Source organism: Lotus japonicus, chromosome 1, assembly GCF_012489685.1.
Source record: "Lotus japonicus ecotype B-129 chromosome 1, LjGifu_v1.2".
NCBI classification, from domain to species: Eukaryota; Viridiplantae; Streptophyta; class Magnoliopsida; order Fabales; family Fabaceae; genus Lotus; species Lotus japonicus.
The window spans coordinates 70,324,412-70,341,116 of record NC_080041.1 but is presented as its reverse complement, the minus strand read 5'-3'; the positions used below and the strand labels follow the sequence as shown (position 1 = coordinate 70,341,116).

At 38.0% G+C, this 16,705-nt stretch overlaps 2 protein-coding genes across 4 annotated transcripts; one reads left to right on the top strand and one right to left on the bottom strand.

Annotated features, from left to right (window-relative positions):
* Positions 1-703: 703 nt before the first annotated feature.
* Positions 704-1,258, bottom strand: LOC130744463 (uncharacterized). Its single transcript, XM_057596646.1, has 3 exons — positions 1,210-1,258; positions 1,022-1,102; positions 704-903 (listed from the first exon to the last, which is right to left on the bottom strand). The coding sequence occupies exons 1-3, from the start codon at positions 1,256-1,258 to the stop codon at positions 704-706; spliced, it is 330 nt and encodes a 109-aa protein (XP_057452629.1).
* Positions 1,259-4,807: 3,549 nt separating this feature from the next.
* On the top strand, positions 4,808-10,368 carry LOC130744662 (uncharacterized). Of its 3 annotated transcripts, none has more exons than XM_057596835.1 (8): positions 4,808-4,944; positions 5,561-6,871; positions 6,978-7,071; positions 7,181-7,338; positions 7,428-7,479; positions 8,126-8,205; positions 8,329-8,422; positions 8,627-10,368. In XM_057596835.1, exons 2-8 carry the CDS (start codon positions 5,717-5,719, stop codon positions 9,154-9,156), a joined length of 2,163 nt encoding a protein of 720 aa, XP_057452818.1. In that variant the 5' UTR covers positions 4,808-4,944; positions 5,561-5,716; the 3' UTR covers positions 9,157-10,368. The 3 variants fall into 3 exon arrangements, with proteins under 3 accessions (XP_057452818.1, XP_057452824.1, XP_057452812.1); XM_057596841.1 differs by lacking the exon at positions 4,808-4,944 and adding an exon at positions 5,018-5,273 and having other exon boundaries at positions 6,981-7,071; XM_057596829.1 differs by lacking the exon at positions 4,808-4,944 and adding an exon at positions 5,019-5,273.
* Positions 10,369-16,705: the final 6,337 nt, after the last annotated feature.

Genomic DNA, 16,705 nt, shown 5'->3' with positions numbered 1-16,705 from the left:
GTACACTAACCGCAGTTCGTAAGAAACTGGACAACTTAACCTATACTCACTAAAATACACATAACTCGAGCTACAGACGTCGGAATGACGTGAAACCAGTGGCAAAAGTTTCGTAACAGAAAAACCTACAACTTTTATGAAGACTACTTCTTCAAATTCGGCCATTAACATAGCACGAAAAAGGGTACAAGAGCCAAAATCATCTAAAAACCAAACCCTAACTATTTCAATTTGGGAATTTTTTGCAACCTAGGGTTCCTAAATCATGCTTTCTATCATTATCCACTATCATACCAATCCATAAAACATGCATTCAAACCCTTACCTCTTGAAGATCAAAGTCTAGGTTTTCTTCTCTTTTCTCCTCTCCTTCTTACTTTCACGCTTTCTCCCGTTTTCTGTTCTGCTCTTCTAATTCTGATTTCTCTTCTTTTTTTTTCTCTTTCTATTTAACTCCTAATTACTCACTCTAAACCCTAAAACTTATTTAATTAAATCTTTTACTATATCACATAAGATTTAAATAATAATCACATATATCACTCATATCCAATTTAAATAATTTATTCACTACATATATCACTTTATCACCTTATTATATAATAAAATCACTTATTTATTCAAGCTACTATATAACCCAATAATAATTAAAATAAATTAATAAATATTCTACTAATCGGAAAACGGGGTGTTACAGCTACCGCTACCACCACCACCCTCCACCACTAACATCGTCACCACTGTCTCCTTCACCTCCACCACCACCGTCGCAGCCACCAACTACAACCACCCCATCCTCCACCAACATCGTCGTTGCCACCACTATGACCATTGTCGCCACCAGGTAACATCCATCTCCACCTCCACCACCACCAGCTCCATAGCTAGCACCACCCTTCACCGCTGCCACCACCATCCACAATTGCCATTGTCTTCATCACCTCCATCATAACCACTCCATTCCCCCACCACTGTTGCTGCTAACACCACCTTCCACCACCTTAATTGTCGTCGATGTTGCCTCCATCATCATCTCCACCCTCTACCACAACATCATCCCCGCCACCACCACCACCTATACCATCACTGCAAGCACTGCCCTCTAGTATCACCAAAGTCGCTGTCACCACCAATCTCCATAACCGCCATTGTCGCTTCCACCACCTCCACCAGGTAGCTAGCTCCACCTCCGTCGCTATTAGATAATACCGACCTCCACCACATCTGCTACCCCTCCACCATTGTGTTGTGCACCCATTATTGTAAATTTACAAATTAACTAGCAAATAGTTACTTGAGCTTCGAGGTGGTGTGAGGGGAAACTGAAGGAAGCAAGATGGATGGGCGGAGAGGAAGAGACACAATGTGAAGGAGATGTGGTGACTGCAATAGTAAGGGCAATAAATAGGATGTTGTTGATTACTGTTTTGTAAAAGAATTTTCTTATTTAAAAAAACAAACTTTTTTTTTTGAAAAATAAACTTGTTTTAGGTGAACAATTTTAAATTTTCATATTTTAAAGCGAAGTTTTGAAACACCCTTTGAGATGTTTTCAGCTTATATTTTTAGTTTTCAAGTCATATATTTTTCAGTTTTGCAAAACATCTTATTAAACCCTTTTTTTTACCTTCTTTCAAAAATCATGTTTTAAAAATGTTTATGAAAATCAAATTATGAGCTTGTCCGAAAGGTATATGTGTGATTTTACTTCAATAAATTTTTGATTTCGAGTCTTGAGAATGAGAAAAATCATGAACTAAAAAGTATATGTGACCCTCACAAATGTTTGAAGGAACTAAGGGGACCATGGCCTTCTAAATAATTATCTACTATGGATGAAAATATACGGTACACAAGTTAAAGGGACTTATTTGATGAGGGACACAAAATGATATGATCAGTGATATGTTAGATATAAAAGAGAGGGAGTGAAAGAGAATATTTCTGAGTAGAAATTGGATGGAAAAGAAAATAACATGAGAATGTATCAAAACTCTTCGATAAAACATGCAATGTTCAAGGAGAAGTTTTAAACTTTTTATTGTAAGGTGGTTTATGTTGTTTGAGCGAAAACAATGCAACTCAAAAGATTGTCCTTGAATTATTAAGATATTAGGTTTTGACTACAAAGATGGTAATTTATTCGTATATATTAACACTTCTATCTATTTTATTTTGTTATTATTTTCTTAAACTTTATGCATTTTCTACAAACTCATAGGGTTTTCATGATTTAAATTTTGTAAGCATAGTAAACATTTTTGTTTCGACCTCATAAAATTAGAAGAAATCGAGAGATAATATTAGATTTAATATGTGTGTATAAACTACACAACGCATGCCAATATATATTTTATTAATAATATTATTTTGTTTTTATATGAGAATGTGAGAATAAATCGATCCGTTAGATCTAATCATGAATAGTAATATTATTTTCATAAAATAAATTTCAAAATACACACACATCATAGCAACACAATCTCATCTAAACATTTTCCTCAAGATACGACATTCGTCCTACCATAATGTAGATGTTACAAACTTAAAACAATTACCTGAATTGGAGAATATGGATAGGACAAGGATAAAAATGACAAATAAAAATATGATTTTGTTTTTCAACATCAAATCTAATTCACTAACTTCCACCTGAGTTTTGTAACGATCGACAGTCGATAATCAATGACTAATCCATTTCTTACGAATACTTATACTAAATGGTAAATAACCGAAATGTATTTCATAACCGCACATAGAGCTGTCAATATGGGTTCCAACCCGCGGGCCAGCTCGACGGGTTGGCTAAATGAGCCGGGTTGGGTTGGTTAAATTCCAGCTCGAAAAGAACTTGGGTTAGTGCAACCCGGCTCGTTTAACCCGCGAGTTAGACGAGCCAACCCGCGGGTCAAGCGAGCCAACCCGTCGGGTTAGAGTTATTTTTAATTAAAAAAATTATTTTATTTCTCTTTAGTTCCAGGTTAGTTTTATGGATTAATTTTAGATGGAAAATTTGAAAATTTTCATTTTTTTTAATTTGAGTCAATTTTTTGTGTTTTATTTATTATTATTATATTATTTATCTCATTTTAAATGTGACAGTAAAATAATTGTGTTCTTAAATCCAGTAAACAAAATTCTTTTTCTATATTTCAAATGTGAGATAAAAATAATTGCTTTAATAAACATCTTTTTATGAGTTGATACCAATTTCTATAAGTATTTTTTTGAAGGCTTAATAGCACTTTTGGTCCCCCACGAATGTGAAATGTGCAAACGAGATCCCTAAACTTCAAAAATAGCATACTGCATCCCCGACGTTATCCTATGTTAACAGTTTTGGTCCCCGGGCATTTTTCTGTCAAAAAACTAACGGTTTCTGGATTTTCCAGAAAAATTCATCCTCTTCTTCATCTTCTTTAATATTTTCTTCACCTTCTTTCAATCTAATCTTTTTCACTTCCCAAAATCAACAGAGGAGATCCAATTGATGTAATGTAAATGAAATTAGTTAGTTTCAAATCAACAAAACTAGAAAGAAATCCCAATTAGAAACAAACATGGAATCCAGAAAATGAAGAGAACCAAAACTTAGATCTGGGTTTCACGGTTTGAGCAAAAAGAACAGATCTGACCCAAAACACTTCAAATCAGGGCAAAAAGAACATATCTCCACAACATTTATCTCAGAATAAAACCCCCAAAGTTTCTTCCTTTCCCACCATCAAACCCATTATTCTCCTCACATCGATCCTTCGATGCACACCTTGCATTCAACCTCCAAATTCATCACGACGGTTTGAGACCAAGATTATTCAGTAAAGTTTTAATCTTTTTTGAGAGGAGAGGGTATGGATTTCAGGATCGGTTTGATTGAAGGTTGGGGATTTGGGTTTGGAGTTTGTTAGATTTGGTCCCTGGGATGGGTTGTTTGGTTCTGATGAGATTGAGTTAATGTTTGTTGGTTTTTGAGGTTGTAAAAGAGAGGAAGAAGATTGAAGAAGAAGATGGTATGGGGCGCAAGTTCTGTTTTTTTTTTGGGTATTAGAAGAAGAAAGATCATTAGGAGATGAAGAAGATGGTAGAGATTGAGAAGAAAAAAGAATTACGAGACAAAAACGATGAAGATGATTTTGAATTTTAGATTTTTTTATTTTTTATTTTCTGGGATTTGGGGTTAAGTGAAGGAGAAAATGATAGAACATGATAGAAGAAGAAGATTGAGATGATGAAGTTTCTGGGGTTTTATTTGTTTTATATTTTGTAATTAATTTTATTTGGTTTAATTACGTATTTGCCCTTAGAAACCGTTAGTTTTTTAACGGAAAAATGCTTAGGGACCAAAACTGTTAACGGAGGATAACGTCGGGGATGCAGTATGCTATTTTTAAAGTTTAGGGACCTTGTTTGCACATTTTACATTCGTGGGGGACCAAAAGTGCTATTAAGCCTTTTTTGAAATTATTTTTTTTATAGCATTTTAAACATTTTCTAATCCATTTTCTCAATTTTTAATATTTATTTCACTCAACTCGCGAGCCAGCCCACCAACCCGCGAGCTTGTTACGGGTCGGGTTGGGTTCATATTTTCCTGGTTCGTTAAGATCCCGGGTTGACATAACCCAACCCGTTTTGAACCCAACCCATACGGGCTGACCCATGAGTCGGGTTGGCCCGTATTGACAGCTCTAACCGCACATCTATGATGACTAATCTATTATTTTTCATGATCAAGAAATCAAAATCAAAATTGCTAATTTTTTTATAGACAAAAATTTGATTAGGGGGGGCTAGTAGTAGAGTAGTAGAGAAAGGGGAGAGGATGAGATTGAGAGCAAACCAAACCAGACAGACAAGCCTCTACAGTGCCCTCTCCAAATCTCGTTTATCGAGCCATAAACACACAACACAACACAACACAACACAACCTTCTCCAATATCAATGTATGTATATTCATCATATCATATGTGTCTCTCTTGTTTCACTCTTTACTCTTGGTTCCTCGTTTTGTTCCATTACAAACGAATTTTCCACTTTTTTTTTTCACTTTTTAACACATTCTCACACATATATATCTTCACTTTGTATTTTCCGGTTTTTGCTCATACTTGTTGCTCTCTCATCTGTCATCTCCAACCCCATTTTGCTTCTTCTTCTTCTTCCTCTTCTCCTCACACCGCAACACAACAACACTTCAATCTTCTTCACCCTCCTTGTAATTTTCCATCACACACAGCATAATCTTCTTGTGATCATCGACACAACACCCCATGTAAGCAAACTTCATTATTCTTACACAAGATTTCTCCATTCAACACTTTCTCTGTCAAATTCCAACCCCTTTTGTCTGTCGGTTTTGTTTTGGATTTCTGTGGGAAAAAATTGAATTTTGATTTGTGGGTAGTGGTTGGTTTTGCATTCCCAATTGCCAAATGCTTTGTTCCTTTTTTAAGAGCGTGTGTGTGGATTGGGATCTATGTTGGATTGGATGGATGAATCTCTCGGTTTCTGTTTTCTTCTTTGTAGTATTAAATTGTTTTTTCATTGTTGTTGATATAGGTTTCCGTGCTGCTTTGTTTAATTTATACTAGTTCGTTGATCTGGGTGGGTGGCTTCGTCTGGAGAGAAGAAAAGAAATTGGATTTTTTTGACAGCATTCCAGGGCTTAAAATATTGTTTCTTTGAGGGGGTTTCATGGGTTGAACTCCAAGAATCATGGGTAGTTTCAGTGAGGAGGAGGAGGAATGTCGGTTTTTCGATGCTCAGGAGGATGTTGTGTCCACTGTGGATGGAAATTCTGATGATGGTGATGATAATGGGGTGTCTATTGGTTTTGATTATGAAGTTTGGACTCGGAGCCCGAGGAGTGTGAGAGAGCGTAGGGTGAAGTTTATGAAGAGGATGGGTCTTGGAAATTCAGTAGATTTGTGTAGTGTGGAGTGGGAGGAGGAGGGGGTGATGGATAGAGTGGAAGATAGTAGTGGGGCTGTGACCAGTACCTTTGGTCTTGAAGAGGAGTTTTGTTCGACTCAGGCTTCGGTTTCTCGTTGGCCTCATGCGAATTCTTCAGAGGGGTTTGGTTTAGAGGAGAATTTGCCATGTCAAGATGGGAATTTGGTGAGAGGAGTGGGGTTTAATGTGAATAAGGAGGGGAAGGAACATATGAAGATAAGTGGTGGAAGAGATCTGGGTTCAGATCAATTGGTGGCTGTTGCAGAGGAACAGGAGGATTCTGAGGATGCCTCTGGGTCTGCGGTGTCTCCTTCCCAACATAGAGAGTTTGAGAAGATGGATGCTGATGCTGTTTCCCGGAGGACGAACAGTGGTAGAAGGGGTTGGCTCAGGAGATTGCAGTCCATAACATGCATGATTGATAGACAAAGGGAAGGTGATGATAATGGCAGAGAAGGAAGATGTGCAATCTCAGGGTGTAGGCTTCAAAAAGTTAAGGTCCGTCAACATAAGAAGCAAATGAAGGAACTTTCATCTCTTGACATGAGGCAAGATATCCAAGCACATGAAGGTGCAATTTTGACCATGAAGTTTAGTCCTGATGGGCAGTATCTTGCCAGTGGTGGTGAAGACGGGGTTGTGCGCTTGTGGCAAGTGGTCGAGGAGGATAGGTGTAATGAAGTTGACATTCCAGAAATTGACCCATCCTGCATTTACTTTACAGTGAATAATCTCTCTGAATTGACACCACTGTTTATGGATAAGGAAAAAGTTAGCAAACTGAAGAACATGAAGAAAACATCAGACTCAGCTTGCATCGTTTTCCCACCTAAGATCTTCCGGTTGTCAGACAAACCATTGCATGAATTCCGCGGGCATAGAAGTGAAGTTTTGGATCTCTCTTGGTCAAAGAATAATGTAGGTGAATGTCACTAATTCTGTTATTTAATGAACTAAGCTTACACTTAAATGTAGATGAAGTTTTTTTGGAAATTGATTTGGTTCTTCATCTTCTTTTTTATAGCAGTATCTTCTGTCATCTTCAGTGGACAAAACTGTCCGGTTATGGCAAGTGAATCATGACCATTGCTTGAAAGTTTTTTCACACAGTAATTATGGTATGTCTTGCTGCATTTCTGTTCTGCATTTCTGGCTTCTTCAACTGTTATCCTAATTTGTTTTGGCAGTTTGTCTCACAATTTATTTATATTTGATGATTTTGTGTAGTGACATGCATACAATTCAATCCTGTGGATGATAATTATTTCATTAGCGGTTCTATAGATGGTAAAGTGCGCATCTGGGCAGTTCCTGATTGCCAGGTTGTTGATTGGACTGATATCAGAGATATAGTGACTGCAGTATGTTATCGGCCTGATGGGGAGGTATCATTCTTTTAAAACCAATTTTTATTCTATTGAAAAAAAAATGCTACATAAGAAATGATTTCATATGAACTATTTACTTTATACAGGGAGGTATTATTGGCTCCTTGGAAGGCAATTGTCGGTTTTATAATATATCAGGTATCATCTTTGAACTTACACCCCCCTATTTTATTTTCCTCTAGACAAACCAGTTAGGTGTCCTTTAGTATATTTCATAATGATTGGATGGCAATATGGCATTTGGATTTCAAATTGTCACTGTGTCATAGGTGTTAAGTGACATAATATGGCTTGGTGGAGCTGCATTTCCCACACATGCTTGATTCCTGAATTAGTTTCTCTCAAAAGGGGCCTATTTCGGGATTTCATTGAAACGACAGTCATTGTGATTACACATTTCTTTGGACTAACATTGGAATTGAAGTTTCTTAATTTGTTAAACAAGAACTTTATTATGGTTGAAACTTGAAATTTTATTTGATGATCAAGTCAGTTACTTTCTTACTGAACAGTCAATGTTAAACCTGTGACAAGTAATGTTATAACTTCTTCTACTCACATGATTTCTTAAACCTTTGATTTATTATACTATTGAAATTTAAGTAGTTCTGAACTTATAAAAGTTAGGTTGTGTTTTACAATGACTAATTTTGACAAGGAAGTAATAAGATTCTTTATGCCTCAAAACTTCAATCAAGTTATCATCTGTCATTATCCTATTAAAATCACTCAAGACTTGAGCCAGGTCCTTAACCCTTCTGGTTTTCATTTTTTCTTGTACCAGATAATCGTTTGCAGTTAGATTCCCAACTGTGCTTAATTGGTAAAAAGAAACTTAGTGGCAGAGGGATAACTGGCTTTCAGGTAATTTTTCTTTTGCATCTTGATCTGAGTGAGTCATTTTTGGCTCTTTTCCCATGTACTTTGTGATTTTATATACAAGTTCAATTTTTTGGCGATCATCTGATTATGTATTATTTCTTTCAGTTTATCCCTCAAGATTCTAACAAAGTCATGGTTACCTGTGCTGATTCACAAGTCAGAATCCTTGATGGACTTAATGTGATTGGCAAATATAAAAGTATGTTCCTTTGTCTAATTGCTCCATTTATGAAAAATCGTCTTCAGTCCCCAACAGATCCATACATCTTTCATTCTCTTAGTATTTAATAGATTACTTTTCTGTTCATTTTTGAATTTTCTTATTATTGGTTCAGCAGCCTCTATTTTGAATTTTATCTCAGTACATGTTTTGTTGCTAAGGTTATTTGTATTTTGTTTCTAGGCCTTAACACAGGGAGCCCTATGTGCGCATCAATTACTTCCGATGGGAAACATATTTTATCAGCATGTGAGGACTCTAATGTATATTTATGGAACGTTAGTCAGGAAGAGTCTAATCCCTTGAAGGCAAAGAAGATTAGGTCTTGTGAGCGATTTTTCTCAAATGCGTCTGTTGCAATCCCTTGGCATGGTTTGAAATCTCAAATTACTGAAAATGAACATCAATTGGATGTCTTGGATAAAAAGTCGCCCCAAGTTGTACAACTCAATCTACCTGCTTCATTCTCCCTGGACCAAGAGTTTTTCTTAGAGTCTTTTCCCAAGGGATCCGCAACTTGGCCTGAGGAGAAGCTTCCCGTTTCAAGCTTGAAGGCTAAAACATCGGTGTTGCATAAATCTGAATACAAGTTCTTGAAATCTTCTTGCAAAAGTACCATGTGCGCCCATGCGTGGGGTATGGTCATCGTGACCGCAGGCTGGGATGGGAGGATAAAATCATACCACAATTACGGGTTACCCGTACCTGTCTGAAAATGAAGTGACTTTTCCTAGGTTGGAGAATGTGATCAAGATTTATTGCCTTGATGGACATGTTGTCCTTAGAAAATTAGGTGCTGCAAAAATGTCCTTGGAGGGTTGAGAGTGGTATTGAATTTGGCAGCATCAGTAACAAAAGCAGGTTGAGGTCAAAACCTTCAGCAGGAACTGCAGATTAGATGAGTCATGAGTGGAGATATTGGCTTTTGAAGGGGGCCCTATCAGATTTCAGGGGATATAACTTTGCCTATTGCTTCATGCCAAGTGGTGGCACCATTGTGGTTACTTGTAAGGTGGATATTAGCAAGTTTCCAAGCCTAAGCTTGTCTTGGTGACCAGTCTAAATTGCCTTTTGTTACACAGGAATCTGCTGGCCCCTAAAAGAGGTGCAGAGACATGTGTTAAAACTTGGAAGGGGCCCTATGCAATATTATTTGATATGTTGTGGGACAAGGAGCCTTTGTTAACCTCTTGTTTTGCTTAGATAAGAGGGTGGAGATTCAAGAGCCAGTGGCTGAAGTTTAACTTGATCAAAATGGTTGGGGGGTTGTTCATGATTTCATTATTGGCAAGGCTAACTAAATGAATCTCTGTCTGCCAATCATCCAATCCATCTCATGGTAGGGCCGCTTGTGTCCTGGGTTAAGAGCCTGTTTGATTTGCCATGGGAAAGTATGAAATTGAGAAAATAACTCATCCGAATGCGCTTTTTATTAAGCGGAGTTTAATAATAAGTGCATCTGAATGTGTTATTTTCTCGGTTTCATACTTTCTAAGGATAAGCCATACTTTCTACGGATAAGCCAGAGGGACTAACTTGCAAGTGTGGTGAGGAAGTGTGTGGCTGTTATTTCTGCTTGAACAGGTGCTTTTAGCTGTAATGATACAAACAGTACACACAGCACGTACAACCAAACTGATTAAGATCTTTTTAGTGGCTCGAAGTTTATCATAGTGGCCTTTGCAACTGCTGCAGTGCTGACAAATATCATCACTAACAAATATTCCATATATGGTCTCAATGTTAGGCTGACATCACTTTTATCAGTTGAGTTACATTTACAAGTATCTAGTCCTTTCTAGTTTGTTTAGTTGCTATTCTATTCTGATGTATATTTGTAATTTGCACATGTAAGTAAAAATTTGTTAGCTTTGCCTCTGATTCATTCTTCAGAGGAATAGAAGTAAACAGTAGTGTTTACATTATGATTGCTCTTTTGGTCATGGAGAAAAAGAATAGGGTAACTACAATTCTTAAGGTTTACTGCGTCCTTCAACTAACATCGTTTCTCTAAGGAAGTTTAAATATCTTAACTACATTACTTGAAGGCACTGAGGTAGTTAAGGCTATGTTTGGATATCATTTAGCACCAATGAAAATGTATATTAGCAGACACTTGGAGATAAAAATAATAATTTTTTATTTGAATTAAAGTTCATTCACGTTATACTTAACTAGTATTAAACACACATTAAGGGGTATGGCTGGGAACAAATGTTCACCAATCTACAAAAGCGGGTTGTGGCTTTTTGAGGCCTTTCGAGTTATGAATGCTTTGTGTAAGTACACGTTAGTACCTGGGCAAGCAGTTGTTAGCACTCGCTTTAAGATAAAAAGTTCATTTTGCGAAATAAAATTTGGGTGAATGTGAGTTGGTAAAATACAATAAAGTTTGAGTAAATGTGAGTTGGTTGTAATGTGATTTATGTTTGAATACTTTTATTTCAACGCAAGTGAAATGTATGTTTTGAGTTTTTTTTTTTTTTTGAAACTTGTTTTGAGTTCAGTTGAATGAATATGGGTTTTGGAGTCAAAGTGGGTTAGGGCAAATGGAAGGTATCCAAACATGATAATACATCGCTGAGTGCTGATTAAAAGCACATTGATGGACACAAATTGAAAAATAAACATAACTGAACTCTTCTCATGGATTGAGATGAAAGTTTGCTCATTTTGTACTCAACGGTAACTTCTTATCACCCATGTTACTTCTCACATAGTCACATGAGTTGTATAAACAGGTCGGTTTGTCTCGCACTCAATTCACTAGGCCTTTGGTATTTTGTTTTTAAGCTAATTTGAGGTCTATAATACTCCTTTATTTATGTGGTGCTCTTGTGTGGCTGAAGAGTCAGAACATGTCTTATGCAAATATATCTTTCCATTTTGATGTAATGAGTGATCCAACCATCTTTGCTCCAATAAAATTTGATAGTCAACTATGCTAATGTTTGGGTCAGCGAAAATTAAAGTAGGCAAATGCAAATTCACTTGTTCAACTAGATACCTATCCATGAACTTGGCATGGAATGCTGATGATGCATATTGCCTAACTTGTATTATGTTGTACTCATAAGTTCTTCTTCAGATAATGCAATTTGCTATTTTGGAAAGCAATATATCTGAAAAATGGAATTTGTGATACCCTTATAGTGCAGTTATCCCTAGTGTTTGTTTATTTAACTGGTTCTCAAATGATGGTGATTGGTTCATTTTCAACTATTTTCTAGATGATTTCTAATTTTTAATTTAATAATATGATTTTTACGTTATCTTTGCTGTTACTATTTTTTATTTTTAAATAAATAAAAAATTAATAAATCTTATTTTCATCATTTTCTTCATAAGGAAATAATGAAAAATTCAATCTAATTATAAATAAAAAATAAAAATATTGTTTTCTTCGAACTACATTTCATTTTTTCACAAGTAAACGATGGTTGGATCATATGATGTGTATGATTAATGATCCCCTTAAGAGTTGCTCGTTAGCAAAGAGAGAGGGAAAAAAGAAAGAGAGGAGAGAGATGAAGGGAATGGATGGTCTTACCCTCGTTTGACAATGAGGGAGAGAGGGGCGGCCGCAGAAGTGAGTCTCACCTCCTTTTTGCGGTCTCCCAAACTTGGATAGTAAGGGGTGTGCATGTTCTTTTTATGTTTTAAGCATTTATTGGTTGTTTGGCATCACTGGAATTAATCTTTAGCAGCCATAAAAGCTTTTAAATTGGATAAATTGTTTTTAAACACAAAAAGTAATATTTTTTTCTTTTTTATTCACTCATCTTTCCATCATACCAGATGTAAACAACCTAGAAAATTCACTTTTCGTCTCACATTTTTATGCACATCATCTCTCTTTCTCTCTTTTTTCCATTTTTCTCCCAAACCAAACAAAAACATTAAGTAAGTTTGGTTCTCCATTCTTACTAAAGTTTATAATATTCCTTTTTGGTTTTCCAAAAAAAAAAGGACAATAAAATCGTAGGAGATTGTCTATCGTGGAAGATACAAGCACAAAAGCACTCCCTTTTCACAGTGAAATGGTAGAATTCTATTATTCGTTTACCTTATAAAATTAAGTATAAGCTAAGGGTTCTATTAACAAATGTACTAATTTAAAGTATAACCTTATTTGAACATTGATAATTTAAAAGATCCAACACTTTTTAATAAATATTTTTGCACACTAATAGCTTTGCCATAGGCCCATAGCTTAATAGTGACTGAAAAACTAGTTCTTTAGTTTAGGGTGGAGAGGGGCCGATAAGATTTATAACACAAAAGGTAATATTAATCATATCTTCTTACCATTAAATACTAGTACAAGACATTTGAGACATCTACTTTTGTGGTGGATTTAAACCAACACAAAAACACGTTTTACAATTATTTGTAATTTTCCCGATTATGATGTTTAAAACCATCACAAAAGTGAGTGTCTTTAGTTTTTTTTAGGTATGCAAATGTTAGTTGTTAGTAACGTTAGTAAGTTAATCATACTCAGGGTTTAAACCCTGGACCCTTCACGATTTACCCTCTCAAAGCCTTATGTCCTATAACTTTTACTACTTGAGTTAACCTTCGGGGACGCGAGTGTCGTTAGTGTCGTCGTACTTTTGGCGTGATATACTTATGATGCTTTCAAAAAGAAGCATAACTACTACTGAATTAGTAACTTATTACACAGGAACATTACTTTTAGAAGAATATTCATGTTTGTACCTTGGTTTAATTAATTAACCACTAAAACAACCTTTTTCATTCAATTATATCGATTTCCAACAGGAAAATATCTTTAATTTGTAATGTTGGAACACTCTGTTTCTTTTATAATTGTGTCATTTGAAAAAGGAAACAGGTGCCTAAACCATACGTGCTAGTTGAAGAAAAGCATCTCAAAACAGTTAATAATACCAAAAAACAAATCATGATCAAGGAACCTCTATGGAGAAACCATAATGCATGAACAAGCGAGCCAAATCAAAAGCACATGGTAATGGAAAAATATTAGCACATTTACACTACAAAAGAATCGAATCAAATGAATGATTAGATTTTGAGTGAGGTGTTAGGCTTTGCTGCAATCTCACATAACCTCTAATTTGGCTTGTTTCTTTAAATTGAAGGGTTGGATTGTGAGAAAACCCAATCAATATAGGTTTATTCTTTTGAAGTAGTTCTTTATCTGGTGACAATTTTGCTTTTCGAGATTAGGCCAACCAAACTAGCTAGTACACTGTGTTGGCCAACAAAGAACATCGGTGCAGAGAATCAAATGCTAAAAGCTGTGTTAATAAGATGAGGAAAAGACAAAAAACATAACTTTGTATTAACTTAGCAGAGAGATATGTTTGGATAAAAATATGCACGCACACACCCGACAAAGAAACATGTAAAGAGTGTGTCTGCGCTAGCTCTATCGGTGCTCTGCATCATGATTATAATTTTTTTTTTGATAAGCATGATTATAATTAATTAGTTTTTTTTGAAAGGATAATGGACTGGACGAGACCTTAGGGTCCCTCGCCCAGGAGACTCAATCTTAGGGGTGGGACGTATCAGGACCTTGAGCCTCCCTTCCCGAGGCCCAACTGGCCCATTTAGATAGATTATGGGCGCCAAAGCCCAACTCCACCTCTATAAATAGGGGGGTATACCAATTGTAAGAGACTTTTTAGCTCATTTGAGAAATAATAACATTGAAATTCAGTTACACGTTCTCTCTCTAAGCGGTTAGAGTTTCTCTCTCTAAGCATTCATATCACTTTCCTCATACTTTGGGTACTACCTTCTCATTCTATGTTCTAGCACAGAACATTGGCGCCGTCTGTGGGGATCGATAGATTTATATTCCCGGACTACGTGGATCGTGATTCAGTGGAGTGAAGCTTGTTCTGCTAAGCAATTGTTCTCGAGTTTTTCGTAGATTGTGATCCAGAAGAAGATTCCTTGATTTTCCGCACAGTTTCTTCAGTTTCCGAGTTTTTCCGTAGACATTCTCCAATTTCGATGGAAACACGTCGCAGACGACGTGATGAAGGTCATGAGCATCAACATATTTCGTCGTCGCGCCGCATCAGAGGCAGGCCACGACGTGCGCAGGTTCAACGCGAGGAGACGGATCAAGTGACTCCTCCTGCTCCGCCTCCACCTCCTCCTTCTCCGACGCCTCCGTTGCCCTCATCGCCGTCCTCGCCAGAGCGGCAAAGGTCACCCGCAGCTTCAGGAGGAGAGACTCAGGCACCGATCTCCAGCCAAGATTGGAGACGTCTGATTAGTAGTATTGACGATATACGACAACGAAACAAGTATCTCCAAGAGCAGCTAGAGTACTATCGTTTTGAGAAGCAAGATGAGGGAGAGCGCGAGGCAGAGGCTGTGGCTGAGTTCGAACCGCTTTCAGCGGCGGTGAGAGAAGTTTCCATTCCAGACAATATGAAGAATATAGTTCTGGAGACATACAGTGGGAAGGCTGATCCCAAGGAGCACCTGTTGTATTTCAATACAAAGATGGTGATCAGCGCCGCTTCTGATGCGGTCAAGTGTAGGATGTTTCCAGCCACATTTAAAGGCACAGCAATGGTGTGGTTCACGACTCTACCACGAGGATCCATCACGAACTTTTGTGACTTCTCATCCAAATTCCTTGTCTAGTTCTCGGCGAGCAAAACTAAGCAGGTGACGATTCAAGATTTGTACAACGTGCGTCAATCTGAGGGTGAGACTTTGAAACAGTACGTGAAGCGGTTCAGCGCTGCATCAGTAAAGATAGAGGAATCCGAGCCAAATGCCTGTGCCCGAGCCTTCAAAAACGGATTGCAGCCGGGGAAGCTAAATAGTAAATTGAGTCGAAAGCCAGCCAAGTCAATGGCGGAGGTGCAAGCCCGGGCGAACACGTACATACTTGACGAGGAGGATGACGCTTTAAGGCAGAGACGTGCGAAGGTAAAGAAGGATGGCGACCAGAGGGATGTGTCACCAGAAGATAAGCCGAGCTAGGAGAAAGTAGAGGGAAGCAGAAGACGGGACAGAAAGGTTCGAACAGGGGAAAGGGCACTGAGGGAATCTTTGTATCCCAAAAAGGAAAGTTTTGAGCGGCGCCGGCCTTGGCATCAGGCTGACTCCCATCGCCGAGAGGAGGCAGTGAAAAGTTTGAACGCCCACCTGACAGAGCTGCTGCGTGAAGTTAAGGCGACGCACGCAGTTGAAGAGGGCGAAAGAGGGACTGACCCGCCGCGGGCAACGCAGACAAGACCAAGTGGTGTGAATACCATTGTTAGGGGTGGAAATAGGCCAGGCGGCTCATCAGGGGCCTATGGCTTGGCTTGTTAGAGGCTCGGCTCGACTCGGCTCGTTTATTAACAAGGCCAGGCTTAGGCTTTTTTAAAAGCTCGATTAATTAAAAAGGCCAGGCCCAAACTATTAAAAAAGCCTATTTGGCCTAACAGGCCGGCCTATTTATATATTATTTTTATTAATAATATAAATAAATATAATAATATATTATTTGATTTTTTTTAAACTTATGTATACTTTAGTATAAAAGAAAACCCTAAGTTCCTACCCTAACCTAGATTAGAAAGGTTCAAGACATATTCAGCATAGCACATCATCAGCCGCACAGGACGCAGGCTGCAGCCAGCCAGCCACCACTGCCGGTCTGCCGCTGCCAAGTTCACCTCTCATCCAAACCTCAAGTCACCACTCACCACCACCGTTTTACAAGAATTGCAGGTGTCTATTTTTATTTAAAAAGAAAGTGCAATGATATATAAACGACTTATTAGCCCGCCAGCCTAATGACATTCTTTTGATATAATTGTCTGTTAAATAGGCTTTTAAGCAGGCTTGTAGGCCAGGCCAGGCCTTAGAAAAGGCCAGGCCAATCCGTAAAATTTGGCCTATTGATAGGCCACAGGCCAGGCTTGGGCCACAAAAAGAGAATGCAGGCCAGGCCTAGGCCACGCAAAGCTCGGTTCGGCCCGGCCTATTTCCACCCCTAACCATTGTTCAGCAGGACATGACACGAGAGACTGCTTTACTCTGAAGAATGAAATCGAGAGGCTCATCCGAGCGGGGCGGTCGCAGTTGAATGAACGTGGCGATCGCTGGAACGGAGAGCGACAGCAGGGGAACAGGTATAGGGGGTCTCGCCAGCAAGACGATCGCTGGCGGGAAGATCGTCTCCACACGCCGAATGCTGACAAAAAGGAGACGCTGACCGCACGGTAGAGGAAACCTTTAATAAGGATCTTGAGCCAC